This window comes from Oncorhynchus mykiss, chromosome 7 (assembly GCF_013265735.2).
Source record: "Oncorhynchus mykiss isolate Arlee chromosome 7, USDA_OmykA_1.1, whole genome shotgun sequence".
Classification (NCBI taxonomy): Eukaryota; Metazoa; Chordata; class Actinopteri; order Salmoniformes; family Salmonidae; genus Oncorhynchus; species Oncorhynchus mykiss.
The window spans coordinates 49,378,284-49,394,692 of record NC_048571.1 but is presented as its reverse complement, the minus strand read 5'-3'; the positions used below and the strand labels follow the sequence as shown (position 1 = coordinate 49,394,692).

The following is a 16,409-nucleotide window of genomic DNA, read 5'->3' as shown; positions in this document are numbered from 1 at the left end:
CATTATTAAAGTGACTAGCGTTCCATTATTGAAGTAACCAGTGATTCCATGTCTATGTATATAGGGCAGCAGCCTCTAAGGTGCACGGTTGAGTAATCGGGTGGTAGCTGGCTAGTGATGGCTATTTCACAGTCTGATGGCCTTGAGATCTAAGCTGTTTTTCAGTCTCTCGGTCCCAGCTTTGATGCACCTGTACTGACCTCACCTTCTGCATGATAGCAGGTTGAAAAGGCCGTGGCTCGGGTAGTTGATGTCCTTGATGATCTTTTTGGCATTCCTGTGACATCGGGTGCTGTAGGTGTCCTGGAGGGCAGGCAGTGTGCCCCCGGTGATGCATTGGGCAGACAGCACCACCCTCTGGAGAGCCCTGCGTTTGCGGGCGGTACAGTTGCCGTACCAGGCGGGGATACAGCCTGACAGGATGCTCTCAATTGTGCATCTGGAAAAGTTTGTGAGGGTATTAGGTGCCAAGCCAAATTTCGTCAGCCTCCTGAGGCTGTTGCGCCTTCTTCACCACAATGTCTGTGTGGGTGGACCATTTCAGATTGTCAGTGATGTGTACTCCAAGGAATGTAAAGCTTTTCACCTTCTCCACTGCGGTCCCGTCGATGTGGATGGGGGTGTGCTCACTCTACTGTCTCCTGAAATCCACGATCAGCTCCTGAGTTATGTTGACGTTTAGGGAGATTTATTTTCCTGGCACCACAGTCAGGACTAGAGGGTCACATGCTGTTTTGTCCCTTCTGAGCTTGTTTTGTTGTTGTAGTGGTGGCTGGTTCCAGGGCCTCCACCCAGACCAGGCAGTTTCTCTGAGCAGCTGGGAGCTGGAAGGGACCGGTGGAGAATTCCTGGATGCTGCCTTATGGGCCGCGGATGTTTAGAGCACACATAATGCGTGAATAATGATGTCACTGCTTTTGTCCCACTCTAAATAAGGCCCTCCAACACAATAGGCTGTAGTATGTTCTGAGGATTACAGTACGTTGGGTGTAATAAGCAAATAAACTTTGGTGCCTTTTTATCATATAGCCTTTGTTGTGTGTGACATGGGAATGTGTGGTTTGAGGAGTTAACGTTTGAATGTGTGAATAATATGAAAGGAAATCCCCCCCCCCAAAAAAAAAAAAAATTGCGACCAAGGAGGTTCCACATGAATTGCTCTAAAGTCCTCCTCCAGTCTTCTTTTCACATACCTCATTGAACACCTGATTTACTAAACAAAAGGCACATCTCAATAGGTGGTCCAGGTATGACATGACATGACACAAGTGGGGGGGTGGGGTCTTCCTCTTTTGTTCTCTATTGCTCCTCAAGCAAGTTGGGAGATCAATGACATCACATCTGACCATCAGACCAACTCCTTGAATGCCTCACTCTTTGAAGTTTGCAGTTGTGTCGAAAAAAATATTATTTTGCTCAAAACATATATATTTTGACCCTTTAGTGTGTGTGCTTTACTATATACTTGGGATATCACTTTTCAACAGGAAAAGAGATAAGGGCTGTGTTTCCAATCTCCAGAAGTGTGTTCTTGTTCACTCCCCCCATGCATTTAAAAGCATTGGATTGGATGCAAGCATGGCTGGAGGGAGTATTCCTCAAATTCCTTTTAAATCCATTAGGGAAAGTATACGAGCACACACTTCAGGAGAAGGGTAGAGTACCGGAATGTAGCCGTACATTTCAGGCTGGCAGTCAGGCTGTGTTTGCACACATGATAGTAATCATACCTCTGTCCCTCTGTTTCTGTCTACACCAGATGAATGATGTGATGCTGTACACCTATCCTCAGCAGGATGGTAAATACCGGCTGAAGAACACTCTCTATCTGTCTGGGATGAAGGTGAGTCGCACCCCCTCCTACTGAGATGACCGTCCCTGATCTTCAGACCTCACCCCTGACCTATGGCTGTGTCACCATGTCTTTCTGTCTGTCTGTGTGCTGACTGCTGTGCTGTGTGTACTGTTCTCCCAGGTCAGTATACCCGTCATAGACAACGTGCTCAATGCCCTGAGGATCGAGGTGAAGGACGTCAGCATCACCCTGTCAGCCAGGTAAGTCAGAGCAGAGGACACCTGTCTGGGGCTTTGTACCAGTCTTGTCCGTTGGTTACATACAGTATATAATATATGTACTTATATATACATATACTGTATGTATACTGTATGTACACATGTATATGTACAGCCTGAACACATATCTGTTTCTGTGTCCCTAGTTCCTGTGGTGAGAGGGAGGACTGGTTCCACACGCTGAGTCGGGCCATAGCAGATCATGCTGCAGGCCTATGTACTTTCGGTGGCCTCTGCAGTGAGGTAATGAGTTCACTGCTGAATGACACTCAGGACAGGACATACCATTAAAGCTCACTTGTAACCAATTTAACCTGTGACATTTATAAAATGCACAAAAGGTTGTTAACATTGTTGTTATGCTGTTGTAACGTTGTAACGTTGATGTATTGGTTTGTAACGTTGCTGCAACATTGTTTCCCCATGCAGGCACGTGAGAAGCTGTGGATGGCCCTGGGGGAGGCAGCTCCAGTGCTGGTGCCCGTGACTCATGTGATGATGTGTATGAACTGTACCTCCGACTTCAGCATGACCCTGAGACGCCACCACTGCAACGCCTGTGGGAAGGTGAGACACACACAGGCCTTACTGTAGGAGCCCGTCAATCATACTGCTGTCATAGGAGACTCTCACTCATACTGACCCCAACCCACTGTTTTACATTATCCTGGCAGACTCTTTTAGTATCTTGACTTCTTGATCTCCAACACTCCTTAAATCAGAGGTCCTCTCGTTCCACCTTCACACCTGTTTTCTCTCTCTCTACACCCAGGTGGTGTGTCGTGCCTGCTCCAGGAACAAGTATCCTCTGAAGTACCTCAAAGACAGGGTGGCCAAAGTGTGTGACCACTGCTATGCTGAGCTCAGGAAGAGAGGTGTCAGTATCTCAGGGGCGTGTGGTAACTCCAGCCCCTGCACCCACCGGGCCAGTCGGCCCCTCTCAGCTGTGTTCCAGAGCTTCCAGCCCCCAAGCCTGTGGAGGAGCAGGAAGAGCACCTCTTCTCTCAACCAGGTCTGCAATACCTCATCACCTTTGACCTTTATCAGTGTAGTTCTGAAGTTCTGCTCTGATGCAATATTCTGTGGTATGCCCTGCTAACTTCCTGATGTTGACCTCTGACCTATGTTGCAGGTGGTGTTGGGGGCTGAGGGCTCGGCCATGAGTGGCAGCCTGCAGCGGCGTAAGAAGAGCAAGAGGAAGTGGAAGAGGCTGTGGTTCCTCCTCAAAGACAAGGTGCTCTACACCTTCACAGCACGTGAGGTGAGGGGGCACAGAGTCTCCCACACCAGCCCCAAACACACACACACACACACATACGTACACACACGTGAGCACGCACCCTCAATATACTCACAATATGGCCATATTATTCTGGACTCTTTTAAAAGCTTCTACAAAGTCTCTCCTGATATGGAGAAATTCTGTGCTCTCTCTTTATTTGTACTGTTTATTGTATGTTTATTTTTACAAACTTTGTAGGTAGCTACCATTTATAATAAGCAGTGTCGTTAACTTAAATCACAAATACAAGTGTGTGTTAGTTTCCTTGTTTCTCAAAATTCTGTAAAAACGTAATTGGTATATACAGCTGAGTATGTGACTTGTCCTTTATAAATGTCCCTACCTCACTCTCAACACAGGACAAGATGGCATCTGAGATTCTGCCCCTGCAGAGTTTCACAGTGAAGCTGACAGAGAGGCCGGAGGGAGAGGAGAGCTCCAACATGTTTCAGCTCTACCACAAGAAGACACTATACTACACCTTTAGAGCAGACGATCAGCACACTGCCCGCAGGTCAGGCTACACACACACGCACACAGGCAGACACACATACACATCTACCATCTTCATGTTATTCACTTTTGTTTTGCAGGTGGGTCAATGCCATGGAGGAGGCCACAGTGTTATAACACCTGCCTGTCTGCACAGACCAACGCTGCCTGTGCATCGCCTATCGACCCACTCTCTCTTTCCTGGTGTCTTCTGCGCAAAACCATCCTTGACAAGGCTGCCATCTACAGGCAGAAGGGCATACATGCAGACCATGTGTGGGGAAAACATCCAAGAGTGAGCCTCTTTAAGGTGAAAACCTCTCAGTCGAGTACAGTGTATACTCAGACTGGGTCAGTTCCAAACTCACTGCAGGACTTTGTTTGGGTCAGCAGTGGCGAACAGGACCCTGAAGAAGGACGAAACGTTGGTTGCTAGACCCATTAAATGTTTGGGAGCATAATTAAAGTGTTTGACTTTCTTTTAACACAAATCTTCTGAGGAAATACATAGAGCCAGCTCAAGCACACACAGGTCCCTGTGTCAAAAGACCACAACTGCATGTCACAACTGTAAAACTCCTAGACAATGTGTATCAAAATGTTTGATTGACAGCCTTCAGTGCCAGTGCACATTCACACACTTGTCTTTTCTGACACTCTTTGTCTACCATGAACTTGTACATGGAACAACTTTGTATGGGTTCTGTTTTGGATAGTGCACACCACTGTACAAACAATACCAAATCAAAATGCTGTCCTACCATGGCAAAACGCAGTAACTACGTCATTTTTCTGAAATGCTAAAAATATATATATCGAGACAGACTGCAATTTCGGATATTCCTTGATATATTTTGATCAACTGGCTTGTTCATGTGTCAGGAAACGAAATAACACATTAATCAGATAATACATCTGGCCATTAAAACAGATCAACGATTTTTGATCAGAATTCATAGTTACTGCGTTTTGCATTTGTCGGGCAGTATTAACAACTTTGGTATTGTATGGAGACGTTTATGTACTGTAAGAGACGCATCGTATTTTAAATATAGTGTAATATTCCATTCACACATTTTGAAGTGAGGTATATTAAGTATTTGTACAGCAATGTTATTGTATGATGTTACAAGCGAAAGCCATTTGAATCATTATATCTTGTCCAATGTACTCTCTGTGAACATACTTATTTTACACCACAGGTGTGTAATAACAATGCCAGAATGTGAAATGTTACAGACAGTTTTAGTATTATTCAACAAAAGATCATCTTGAAGTATATTTCATAGCTGAATGTACAGTTTCTGAACCTTTTCTGAAAGGGTGGTTACATTTTTGAAGTGCCAACAGTTTCCATTTGAATGCCATGCCATGTGTTATGGCTAAACAAATGTGCATATATCAAATGATAGTCTTTATGGGAACGGCTGAAAAGTAAATGGTTAAACAAATCAATAAATATCAGTTTTAGCATCAAACCGAGCGCTTTTCTTTGATGCTGATGATGTCACTCTTTTTTCCTCTCTCTTCTAATTCTCCTTCTTTGAGAACATCAGATATTAACAGACTATCCCTGTCAGACTTGTCAGACTACATTTTATTCTAGTCAAAAATGCAACCAGTCGTGCACATCATGAGTACATGTATCTACACTCGGTCGACACGTTTAGTCTTCACACCTGGGATTATGGGTTATACCAATAGTATTATGAGACTGTACCTCTAACATGGCGTTGCATATAGCACAATTTAAATGTTGATGTACAGTATACAGTTAAACAATTACAATAAATAAACTCATCAGAAAAAGTTGCTTCTTCCGTGCTTCCATAAAGACCAGCAGAGACGGAATGTACATTTCATCAGAAACAATGATGGTGCAGTTGATATGGCACAGTTACTAGGAGTATGTAAATCAAATCAAATGGTATTGGTCGCATACACATATTTAGCAGATGTTATTGCGGGTTTAGCGAAATGGTAAGTGGGTTATTTTCAGGTGAACATCATAGTGAAGGTCATTTCACAAACAGACAAACTCATCATAAAGAAACTGATACCCGTGCAGATCATGGCCCTCTGTTTCTCTCGAGCTTTGAGCCTGGGGCTGATACCCGTATAACGCTAAAAAGTCGTGCAGGTGTATTTGTCGATCAAGCGGTGGTTTAGCGATACTGCTGAAGCTTGAGCCCGGTCTAGTCCTAGAGATATAGCCTCAGACTAAGCTACCAAACATTTAAAAATGGAACTATCAAGAAGAAAACATATCGCCTTGGAAGGTCACTTGATTAACTATCAAAGTCTTACGGATGAGTCTACAGCTATAGTCAAAATGCTGGGGCGCCTGTAAGAGGAGAACGCTATGAGGAAAATGATGAAGCTAAACAGAATGTAAACATGCGAGATCAGGATGATTCGTACGAAGCTAGTGCTAGGTACCATTGGACTATAAACGAGAGACTGTTTTCATTTTTGTAACAGGCTTGACCAATGGTATTGCTTTGTTGATTTGTTTATTCTACTTACTTTATTTTTAAGTATCCTGCTTTACTGAGATTAGAATAACTGTTTTAACTTATCATAACCAAAATTGTTATAAATGTTTTATTATTTTCGCAGACACTCCTATCCAGTGCGACTTACAGAAGCAATTAGGGTTAAGTGCCTTGCTCAAAGGGCACAGACAGATTTTTCACCTAGTCGGCTCAGGGATTCAAACCAGCAACCTTTCAGTTACTGGACCAACACGCTTAGCCGATAGGCTACCTGCATCACTTTATATTGTTCTATTAGGTGGCCTTTTCTTTGATGGTATGTACATCAAAGAAATGACATATTTACACTTATCGTATCCCCCCTACACTATGTAAAGTATACAAATGAATAAGTATTGGACCATATTGTTTCTGTGTGTGCTCTCCCCTTTTGAAGACTATGCAATACAGTTTTTGAGAGAACCTCAGACACACACATCAGAAACATACACGATGTGATGCCTTTTACTTCAATTCCCCTCTCCACATAACATGGGTTAAAGCTGGTTTATGATACGCATGATACACATTGAAAGATTCCAGCCTCTTATTTTCATTGTGATTGTGGTATTATATACTTTATGAGGTGATGATCGATATTACTGGTATGGCTGTAGTAGGCATTGGCATGTCATCAGCCTTTGACACACTCATATCTCAGGTATGTACCTAAACAGGTGTGTCTCTGGGCTCCTGTGGTTGTTGTTTCTGTGTAACTATCCTGCCTACCTGCAGTAATCTAAAGCACGTGGGGTTTCCTGATTCATTTTATGTATGTTTACAGTATATCCGTGTGATGACATTTGGGAGCAGTATTCTAAGTGCATGGGTGTTGTGTTGAGTCTTGAGAACAGTAATTGTGAAGGGTTTATGATACGGACTCTACCTCAAGTCTACAAGTCTACAGGTTCTATCTCTACAGGTGCATTCATCCCATACTGTCTTTGTGCCTACCCTGCTTCCCTGCTAGGACTGAACTGATGGTAATATGACACAAATAAGATAAGCTAATTAGCCATATCAAAGAGTTCCACTGAGCCCCAACCGACCAGCAGACCAGGGAAAGGAATGCAGCAGCTGGTATGAATAATTAAAGTTAAGAAACAGCACAAAACATTTTGTCCTACTTCTTTGCAACGCCTGCAATATTAATGGCCACAAGTTAAACAGAACACTGAAGGCCAACGGCAAGAGCTTTCCAGCAAAACCTTGTTTTCATTTTAATGTCTGATCCAGCCAGGTCCCCTGAAACTATATCAAAGCTTGGGTTTGATCCCAGAGTACACAGACTAACAGAACCTTAAGGTCAGTGAGGAGAGGAGAAATGGGGGGAACTTAACAAAGGGATAGTATGAGGGAGGACAGAAGACTGGAAGATGTACGGTGCAGGGGTTGAGGGGTAATGTGGAAGTATGTTTGGATACGTTAGATAAAAGATAGAAAGATGGGGTGAGTGAGATTAGAGGAAGCAGTGAAGGATGGATGAAGAAAGAAATGGGGTTGCTCTAGTTACCACCATCCCTGGAGTCATTGTGGCCCAATACTAAGTCAGTGCTGAGAAGGAAAGAGAGGGAGAGAAAGAGAGAAAGAGACACTACGGGAAAAAAATCCCTCTCTAAAGAACCTGAAAGACATTTTGCTCTACTTTTCGCTAATCCATCATGTCCTTTCAGACTGGGCACAGACGTCAGTTCAACGTCTAGTTTTGATTTGCATTTGGTTGAGTTGTCAACTAAATGTCACCATGTCTTTGCTTTTAGGTTAAAAGTTGGGTGAAAGAAATAAAAATATGAAATGCCCTTATGTTGATGACCTTTTGCTAATACTATTAGTTTGACGTTGATTCAACATAATCCATTTTTTTGTCTAAATTTAGTTGGAAACAACATTGATTCAACCAGTTTTTGCCAAGTGGGTTGTGCTCTCCCTCTACCTGAGCCTGTCTCCCCTTGTTCTCAGTGTTTCTCTGCAGGAGCCAAGGAAAGAGGAATCAGAGACGGGTCACTGAGCATACTCAGATCAATGGAGTCTGTCTGTGTTCTGTAGTGCCCTCAAGGTGAGAGTGGAGCTCTAAAGATATACAATGACAATTCTGTCCCTCCTTGGAAAGTTTTGGATCCACAATCAGGAGAGAGTGATTCATTGACTGGTGGAGGGATGTAGAAAAAGAGAGAGAGTCAGAGAGAGAAAGGTTGTTTAATTGAGGCATTTTTAATTAAAAGGGCTTTTCTCTCCAGTGGTTCCAGTGTGACCTTTCCTCCTTGTCAGCATTCCAGGGATGGTCCATCCTCTACACTGCAGACAGGAAACACCTGACCAGGTGTCAGGGGTCAGTTAATCATCAGGAAGCATGGTGTTTATTTGAAAATAAATAAGTCTTTTTTTTTTAAAGCAGGGCGTTTGATTTCTGTGAAAGTCCAAAGTAAGAAATGGAGAGTACAGTACACAGGAAGGGATAATGTGTTTACCAATAGAACATATCTAGTTCAGATTTAGTACAGAACGTATTTTGTGCTTCAGATCAGAATGTACTAGTGTCCAGTCGATAATCAGGCCATCTATGTCATCTACAGTATAGGCTAGCATGGCATGTAAAGCATGTCAAACAGATGGACAAGCCGCTAGGTGTTTGTCATTTCTTCAAAAGTTTAAGATAAAAAAAAATCAGTTAGTCAGTGGCTAAAATAGGAAAGTAAGATGTTGCTGCTTTTAGAGAGTGATAAGTGTTCAATAAAGTGTTTCAATGTTTGACACTCACACTGTCTCCATGTATGTGTAAAACATCTCAGTGTTGGCCAGAGCAAAATGGATTGGTTTACCACATGCTTGTGTGTAAGCCAATTTAAACAGGAAGCTGATATCTTACTCTCCACGTGTGTGCACACTCGCACACACCACAAATAGTAGCCCATTCGTACAGAAAGCCACTGTGTCAGTTTAAAAGCAATGTTATGGTTTGATGAAGCTCACGTGAATAAAGACAGGCTTTAGGACATGTGAAGGATGGAGACAAGAGGAAGCGAAGAATGACAGGAGGAGACGAAGAAGAGAGAATGGATGGAATAGTAAGAGAGGAAAGACATATAGAGAAAGGCTTGCTTCTTTAGCAGAGGTCAGGATGAAAGGACAATTCTCTCATTTTTTAGGTGTTTTTGCTTTGCCCTCCATCCATCCCTTCCTCACCCTGATGTTTGCCCTGGCACCATAGGGACAACAGCAGCAGGCATAACCGCAGGAAACGTCTGTGTTCCCTGCCCTAACGTCCAGTGCCAATATGAAAACAAAGTTACACACTGTCTGGGGCAGGACACACTCTAAAAAGTAAAGATTCCTGGAGGATCCTTTAGGGGCTCTTCAAATTGAAACTGTGGGGGAACCTATAAGTTCTTCAAAGAACCCCTTTTAATGGATCCCCTAAGCAGAATAAAAAAAACCTTAATATGAGGTAAACTCCCAGCAGAGCCCCTAGTCCAATGGGTATATTCTCTGGCGTGTTGATGTTAATGTGTTCATGTTCTCCGTATCCATAGCCAGAATGATTTTGCTGTTCATGGTGATCAAACAGGTTTCCTGTTATATTCGTCAGAGGTGAAGTCTGTGAATCCCCCAAAAATGTGTTATATAGATGTTTAACAAAACATGCGCCTCAGCATATATATATATATATATATATATATATATATATATATATATATATATATATATATACTTATAGCATACATATTCTTACCTCTGCAAATCTTTCTAAAACAGAAAATCACTTATTTGAAAAGATAGATGGAATCATCATAAAACAATATCAACTTAGACCATGCAAGGGACAAACCTTACCTTAAATTGAAGTGTAACGGCAGTCCTCTTCGTCTGAGGAGGAGGAAGGATCGGACCAATATGCAGCATGGTAAGTGTTCGTCGTTTATTTAAAATGCCCTGAACACTAAAATACAATGTAAACAAAAAGAACACCCAAAACAGTTCGGTCTGGTAACTAATACAAAGACAGAAAACAACTACCCACAACCCATAGTGGGAAAACAGGCTGCCTAAGTATGGCTCTCAATCAGAGACAACGATTGACAGCTGCCTCTGATTGGGAGCCATACCAGGCCAAAGACATAGAAATCTAACACACAGAACAAAACATAGAATGCCCACGCCAACTCACGCCCTGACCAAACTAAAATAGAGACATAAAAAAGGAACTAAGGTCAGGACGTGACATGACAGCATTACTACAACCGATCGGAGAGTGGACCTAAGTTCATCTTTCAATCACACATATGCTCCTAAAAACCAATGAGGAGATGGGATGCCGGACTTGCAGTGCTTTGAGCATCACAAATAGAACCAATTTAAATTTTAGCGCCTGGCCACACAGACGGTCGCAGAGGTACACGAGTGGTGTGGGTGCAATGATTGAATAACATGTATGTGTACATTTATTTTGCAACGCTCGCGCACGAGACACGAGCCATGTGGTCAGCATGTAAGGTTCTTCAAAGAACTTTGAGGGTCTTAGAAGAACCCTTGTTGAGCCCCTCATTTTTTAGAGTGCACAGCAGTGGTATCCCACACATCATAATCAGAGCTAAATTAATGGTATAGAAGACAAGTCAAACGTACCACTGTTTTAACACTGGAATGTGATGACAGCACAGGAGAACAATCTGACAAAAGTAAGGTTAACAAAAGCCAAGCATCTCTTTCACACTAAGGTTGACTGTACACTGTACATGTCAAACACATGCATACTTTAGGAAAATAACCAACCTAAAATATATTGTGTGTGCGAAATAGTACAATAACATTTACATGACCTTACCTTGTCTAGGGAATGTGCTACGTCTATACCATTTACACAAGACAGTACACAAACACATTAATAACACACTTTATTTCCTTCTCTCACAGCAGTGCCACGGTCATAGGTACGGCATAAGCATTAGGAGGTTGAATATGATTACTCAACCACTGGCACCTCTTATTAGAAACCTCTGTCTTTTATTTAAAGTTGGGAGTACAACACCACACCATGGTGATTATGGATATGATTGATGAAAAACCAAATCTGTGTCAGCATTCACTTCCAATTAGAAATACAAGTCTGTGTGACACCAATAAACTTTGAATGGGACTACAAATAGCCCTATAGAAGCTGGGACAGATTGGCTAAATTTAGAAGCTTCTTGTCTCTTATAGCCAGAGAGGTGGGCGGGTGGGGTATGATGACTCTTGATTCACTGCCTTGTATGGGTGAGGAGGATGGATGGCTGGGAGCATGTAGATGGTACTGGGTTGGTTTAACCAAGCCTCCAAAGGCAGTTTCTGGCTGCTCTAACCCAGGGATAATCAACTAGATTCAGCCGCGGGCCGTCACTTTCTTGAGCGGATGGTCGGGGGGCCGGAACATAATTATAAATAATTTATAGAATGCAAATTGACCGCAAGAAGCCCAAACAGATGCTTGACTAAAACGTGATCTTTTCAAACCTTGCTGGCATTTGTATACGATCACTTCCTGTCTTTCTATTACATGTGGGAATACTTGGAAACAGATTTCTTAAATGAAGATCACTTAGAGCTGATTTTTTATATCCAACAATAAAAATTCCCCTAAAAAAAAACTAATATTTATGTATTGCTCAGAAAACTTGGGGGGCCAAATAAATTCTTGCTCTAACCTATGGAGTGAGAGACTACATTTTCTGTGTGTGTGTGTGTGTGTGTGTGTGTGTGTGTGTGTGTGTGTGTGTGTGTGTGTGTGTGTCTGACCTCTGCCAAAAACATGTTTTCCTGGAAACAAAGTTACAGACGCAGCCTTGAATTCTGTGGCCTATTTATGAACTTTACTGGGTTTTATTTTCAACATATAAACATTGGCTAAAAATCCATTGGAAAATTTAGAGGACTGAATCTTGTTGATACTGTTTGTTACAAAATAAAAACAACAACCTGAATATTATTCTTTGGAGGGATGTCTCCAAGCAGTGAAAAGGACAAATGTGGTAAAAATAGATTCTCAAGGGCAGACAAATCACAGGAGCCCGTCCTCCCCAAATGAGGTGCCACTGGCCACCTGTGGCAGATATTTAGATGACTGCATCTTAGGTACCATTGTTGATACTGTTTGTTACAACAATAGAAACCTGTATGTCTTCTTCGAGGCATGTCTCCAAGCAGTGAAAAGGACATATGTGGTAAAACTAGATCCTCAAGGGCATTGTACTGTGCTGGTAAATGTACAATCTCTCTATCTCCAATTGATTGTACAATGTGCATACAGTACCAGTGAAAACTTTGGACACACCTACTCATTCTAGGGTTTTTCTTTATTTTTACTACTTTCTACATTGTAGAATAATAGTGAAGACATCAAAACGATAAAATAATACATCATGTAGTAACCTAACACAACGTGCCATTAGAACACAGGAGAGTGATGGTTGCTGATAATGGGCACCTGTACGCCTATGTAGATATTCCATTAAAATTCAGCCGTTTCCAGCTACAATAGTCATTTACAACATTAACAATCTCTACACTGTATTTCTGATCAATTTAATGTTATTTTAATGGACAAAAAAACGTAATTGTCTTTCAAAAACAGGGACATTTTTAAGTGACCCCAAACCTTTGAACAGTAGTGTATATATTATATTTGAGATTCTTCAAAGTAGTCAACAGCTTTGAACACTCTTAGCATTCTCTCAACCAGAATCACCTGGAATGCGTTTACAAGAGTCTTGAAGGAGTTCCCACATATACTGAGCACTTGTTGACTGCTTTTCAGGTCAGGTAATTGTGGAGGCCAGATCATCTGATGCAGCACTCCATCGCTCTGCTTCAAATAGCCCTTACACAGCCTGGAGGTGTGTTGGGTCATTGTCCTGTTGAAAAACAAATGACAGTCCCACTAAGCCCAAACCGGATGGGATGGCGTATCGCTGCAGAATGTGGTGGCAGCCATGCTGGTTAAGTGTGCCTTGAATTCTAAATAAATCAGTGACAGTGTCATCAGCAATGCACCCCCACACCATCACACCTCCTCCTCCATGCTTCACGGTGGGAACCACACATGCGAAGATCATCCGTTCACCTACTCTGCGTCTCACAAAGACACAGCGGTTCGAACCAAAAAATCTAAAATGTTGGACTCACCAAGCAATTCTCTTATTATTATTGGTGTCCTTTAGTTGTGGTTTCTTTGCAGCAATTCGACCATGAAGGCCTGATTCACACAGTCTCCACTGAACAGTTGATGTTGAGATGTGTCTGTTACTGAAACTCTGTGAAGCATTTATTTGGGCATCAATTTCTGAGGCAGGTAACTCTAATGAACTTATCCTCTGCAGCAGAGGTAACTCTGGGTCTTCCTTTCCGGTGGCGGTCCTCATGAGAGCCAGTTTCATCATAGCGCTTGATGGTTTTTGCGAGTGCACTTGAAGAAACTTCCAAAGTTTGTGGGTGTGTGATATGGAGGTTGGAGACATGTTTATTTTGACAATATAAATAACAACTTCTATAAACAACGTCAACACTGCCATGTTGCACTGAGTCTTTCTGTTGGAAAACCACATTAATGTTCGACTTTCGGATGTTGCAGATGCACCTCCCCCGACTTCACTCTACAGTCGGTTGCTTTCGCCTCACCACTCAAACGAAACCCCTCTCTCTCTCACTCTCTTGGGAATGCACCTGCCCGACGTCACCAATGACAAGCCTGCGAGTGAGTGAACGGTCGAATGTTTCCTCAAACACACTCTAGATTTCCAGTGTAAGATACCTGTCAGTCTAGGTGCCGAGCACAAGGGAAAGCAAACTTGATCAGGAACACTTTGAACACGAAGGTAAGTCGACTCCCTAACTTTTAAATCATTGCAACAGTTTTGGAGGAAATCTTCAATAGTTGACAGAATTAAGATACTTGACAAATCAGACAGTATAACTGCACATTGACAGCACCAGGGGAGGACTTACTTTCGATATTCGCACACGTGCATTATATATATTTTTAACTAATTTTAGTGTATTTTAAAGTTTGAGTGAGACTTTGACACTACCGCGTCTGCTGATTGTTGAAAATGAGCAAGTTGGCTACAAAATAATCACTGCGGTAAAGTGTTCGGTAACCTATGCGCGCTTCAAAACACAAAAACCGTTGCGAGAACCCTCCGTCTCTGTTGATGTAGGTAACCTATGTTCTGTAGGAATCCTTACACAAACTTTTCTTGATTGCTCTTGGTAGATTAACAGTCTGTCAAATGTTTTTGGGTTAGTCATTTAATACGCATTACTCAGTTTCTGTGAGAATGAAGTTGAGCAAAAATAAACATCAAGCAATTTATCCTTGTCTAGTGTATTTCTTTCCATGGGTCTTGATGCTATCATGGTATTTAGAATGGATTGTGATTTGTGCGGAGGGATCTTGCTCATTTCAGCCACCGCCAGTCCTTGATGTGTGATATTTCACTTACATTTTTCTCCACACATACCACAAAATTCGAATTATATATGACCATGTTTGCCACAGATATGAGTCACTCCTTTTTGCTAGTGCCACTTGTGATCTAGGAATGCTGCACCACAAGTCCACAACCCCAAATTGTGTAATTTGTTGTCCATGGTGCCAATCACCACACAGTACAGTACGTTTTTATACAGTATGTGATCTATAAATTAAAGATTTGTAGACACTGGCCCAGTTGTTTTTCAACATGTGTCTGTGCTGCCTACTGAGAGGAAATTTGCAGAAAGATGGTAAACTAATTATTTTGGTGAGGTTGAATTCCTTGTACCCAGTGGTGTCTGGAGAAATTAAGATACTAAAATGTTTCCCAAACGTGCTGTATAAATAACAACCTTCGCCAGGCGAAGGAAAGGTGCCGTCACCTGAGTCAGAAATTCACAAGTTTCAGATTTTTATTTTTTTTCTTGACAACAACATTGGATGTTTTAAGTCCACAACAATGGGGTCTGGGAAAAGTCCACTTTTGAGGTCTGGGAAAAATCTAAGAAATTAGGATTTGTGAGTGTAGTTACCCTTTAATTCAAGTGGCAGCCACCTAGCACTGTTTGGTTAGCGGTGTTTCTGTAGTGTACATGAGATGGAGTTTGCAAAACAGATGGCCACTGGGTTGATGCAAGGTATCATGATATTATTCTACCAGGTAGGCATAGGCTACTTTGTAGCTAGTTAACGTTTAATTGAGAAGGTTTCTGGGAAAGCCTTTCCATCTACAGGTCAAAAGACAGCACGGCCTATCATTAGCATCACTATATTTTCCCTGTTCCTTAATTGTTTGAAACCTGGATGTTTTACTTTATATTATGAGGCATGTCTTACTGTCATATCTGCTATGCTCTTTTAGTGAGAGATGTAACGACAATATTTGAAAACGGTGATTAGTAAAGCCAATGAGAGCTCGCCAGAGGAGAAGCCAGTGAGATGATGATGTTGTATCGCGTCACCCAGAATGTGTAGACTCTCGAGCAGGAGCAATGACTGCTACTAGTATGCGTTTGTAATTTGTGCCATAGTGTCAAATCGTTACAGCTCTGACAAACTCTTTACACACAATGTTATTCAATTCCAAATGTGTTGGCTAGATATTTAAACTCTGCGAGACAGCGTGGGTTCCAGAATCGTCAAGGCCCCGTGAAGAATGTTGTGGTGTGTGACCCTCCCCCCTGTCTGCGCCACATCATTTAGAGAGTACAGGAAAGAAGTTCCTCCTTTGCTGTCTTATCTGTTAGCCTTCGTTGATACCTAACCTGACCGTTTTTGTACTTGACCATACTACTTCATTGCCTTGCCAATGACTTGTTTGGCAAGACAACAAGTCGACTAAGGCAGAAACAGTGTGTCACCCAGGCTACATATTTTGTCAGATACAGTTTTTCATTATCTCTTTGACAGGCCACAATAGCACATTAAAGGTAATCCTATACACAGTAGGAGACAGGAGAGGTGTGTCTGCTTGCTACTACCTTTGTGACAGCTGCTCAGTGAAGAGCTCCCAAACAAGGAA

At 42.2% G+C, this 16,409-nt stretch overlaps 2 protein-coding genes and 1 long non-coding RNA gene across 5 annotated transcripts in view; 2 read left to right on the top strand and 1 right to left on the bottom strand.

Annotated features, from left to right (window-relative positions):
- Positions 1-5,656, top strand: part of LOC110527956 (FYVE, RhoGEF and PH domain-containing protein 5) — a 44,346-nt gene extending 38,690 nt beyond the window's left edge. Inside the window, exons 13-20 of one of the 2 annotated variants that reach the window (XM_021609605.2) lie at positions 1,760-1,843; positions 1,976-2,055; positions 2,220-2,316; positions 2,503-2,640; positions 2,846-3,085; positions 3,206-3,307; positions 3,715-3,869; positions 3,949-5,656. In XM_021609605.2, coding sequence (XP_021465280.2) covers positions 1,760-1,843; positions 1,976-2,055; positions 2,220-2,316; positions 2,503-2,640; positions 2,846-3,085; positions 3,206-3,307; positions 3,715-3,869; positions 3,949-3,985 — 933 coding nt within the window. In that variant the 3' untranslated portion in view covers positions 3,986-5,656. Of the gene's footprint in view, positions 1-1,759; positions 1,844-1,975; positions 2,056-2,219; positions 2,317-2,502; positions 2,641-2,845; positions 3,086-3,205; positions 3,335-3,714; positions 3,870-3,948 lie in introns of both variants that reach the window. The other variant, XM_021609604.2, reaches the window with a different exon arrangement.
- A 2,904-nt stretch (positions 5,657-8,560) lies between these two features.
- LOC110527119 lies at positions 8,561-10,391 on the bottom strand. The gene is made up of 3 exons (XR_002474075.2): positions 10,213-10,391; positions 9,565-9,637; positions 8,561-8,693 (listed from the first exon to the last, which is right to left on the bottom strand). It is a non-coding gene; the product is annotated as an uncharacterized LOC110527119 (long non-coding RNA).
- A 3,617-nt stretch (positions 10,392-14,008) lies between these two features.
- LOC110527955 (protein kinase C delta type) overlaps positions 14,009-16,409 on the top strand; it is a 38,327-nt gene continuing 35,926 nt past the window's right edge. The window contains exon 1 of one of the 2 annotated variants that reach the window (XM_036983439.1): positions 14,009-14,228. The gene's annotated coding sequence lies outside the window, so the exon portion shown is untranslated. The remainder of the gene's footprint in view (positions 14,229-16,409) is intronic. The other variant, XM_036983441.1, reaches the window with a different exon arrangement.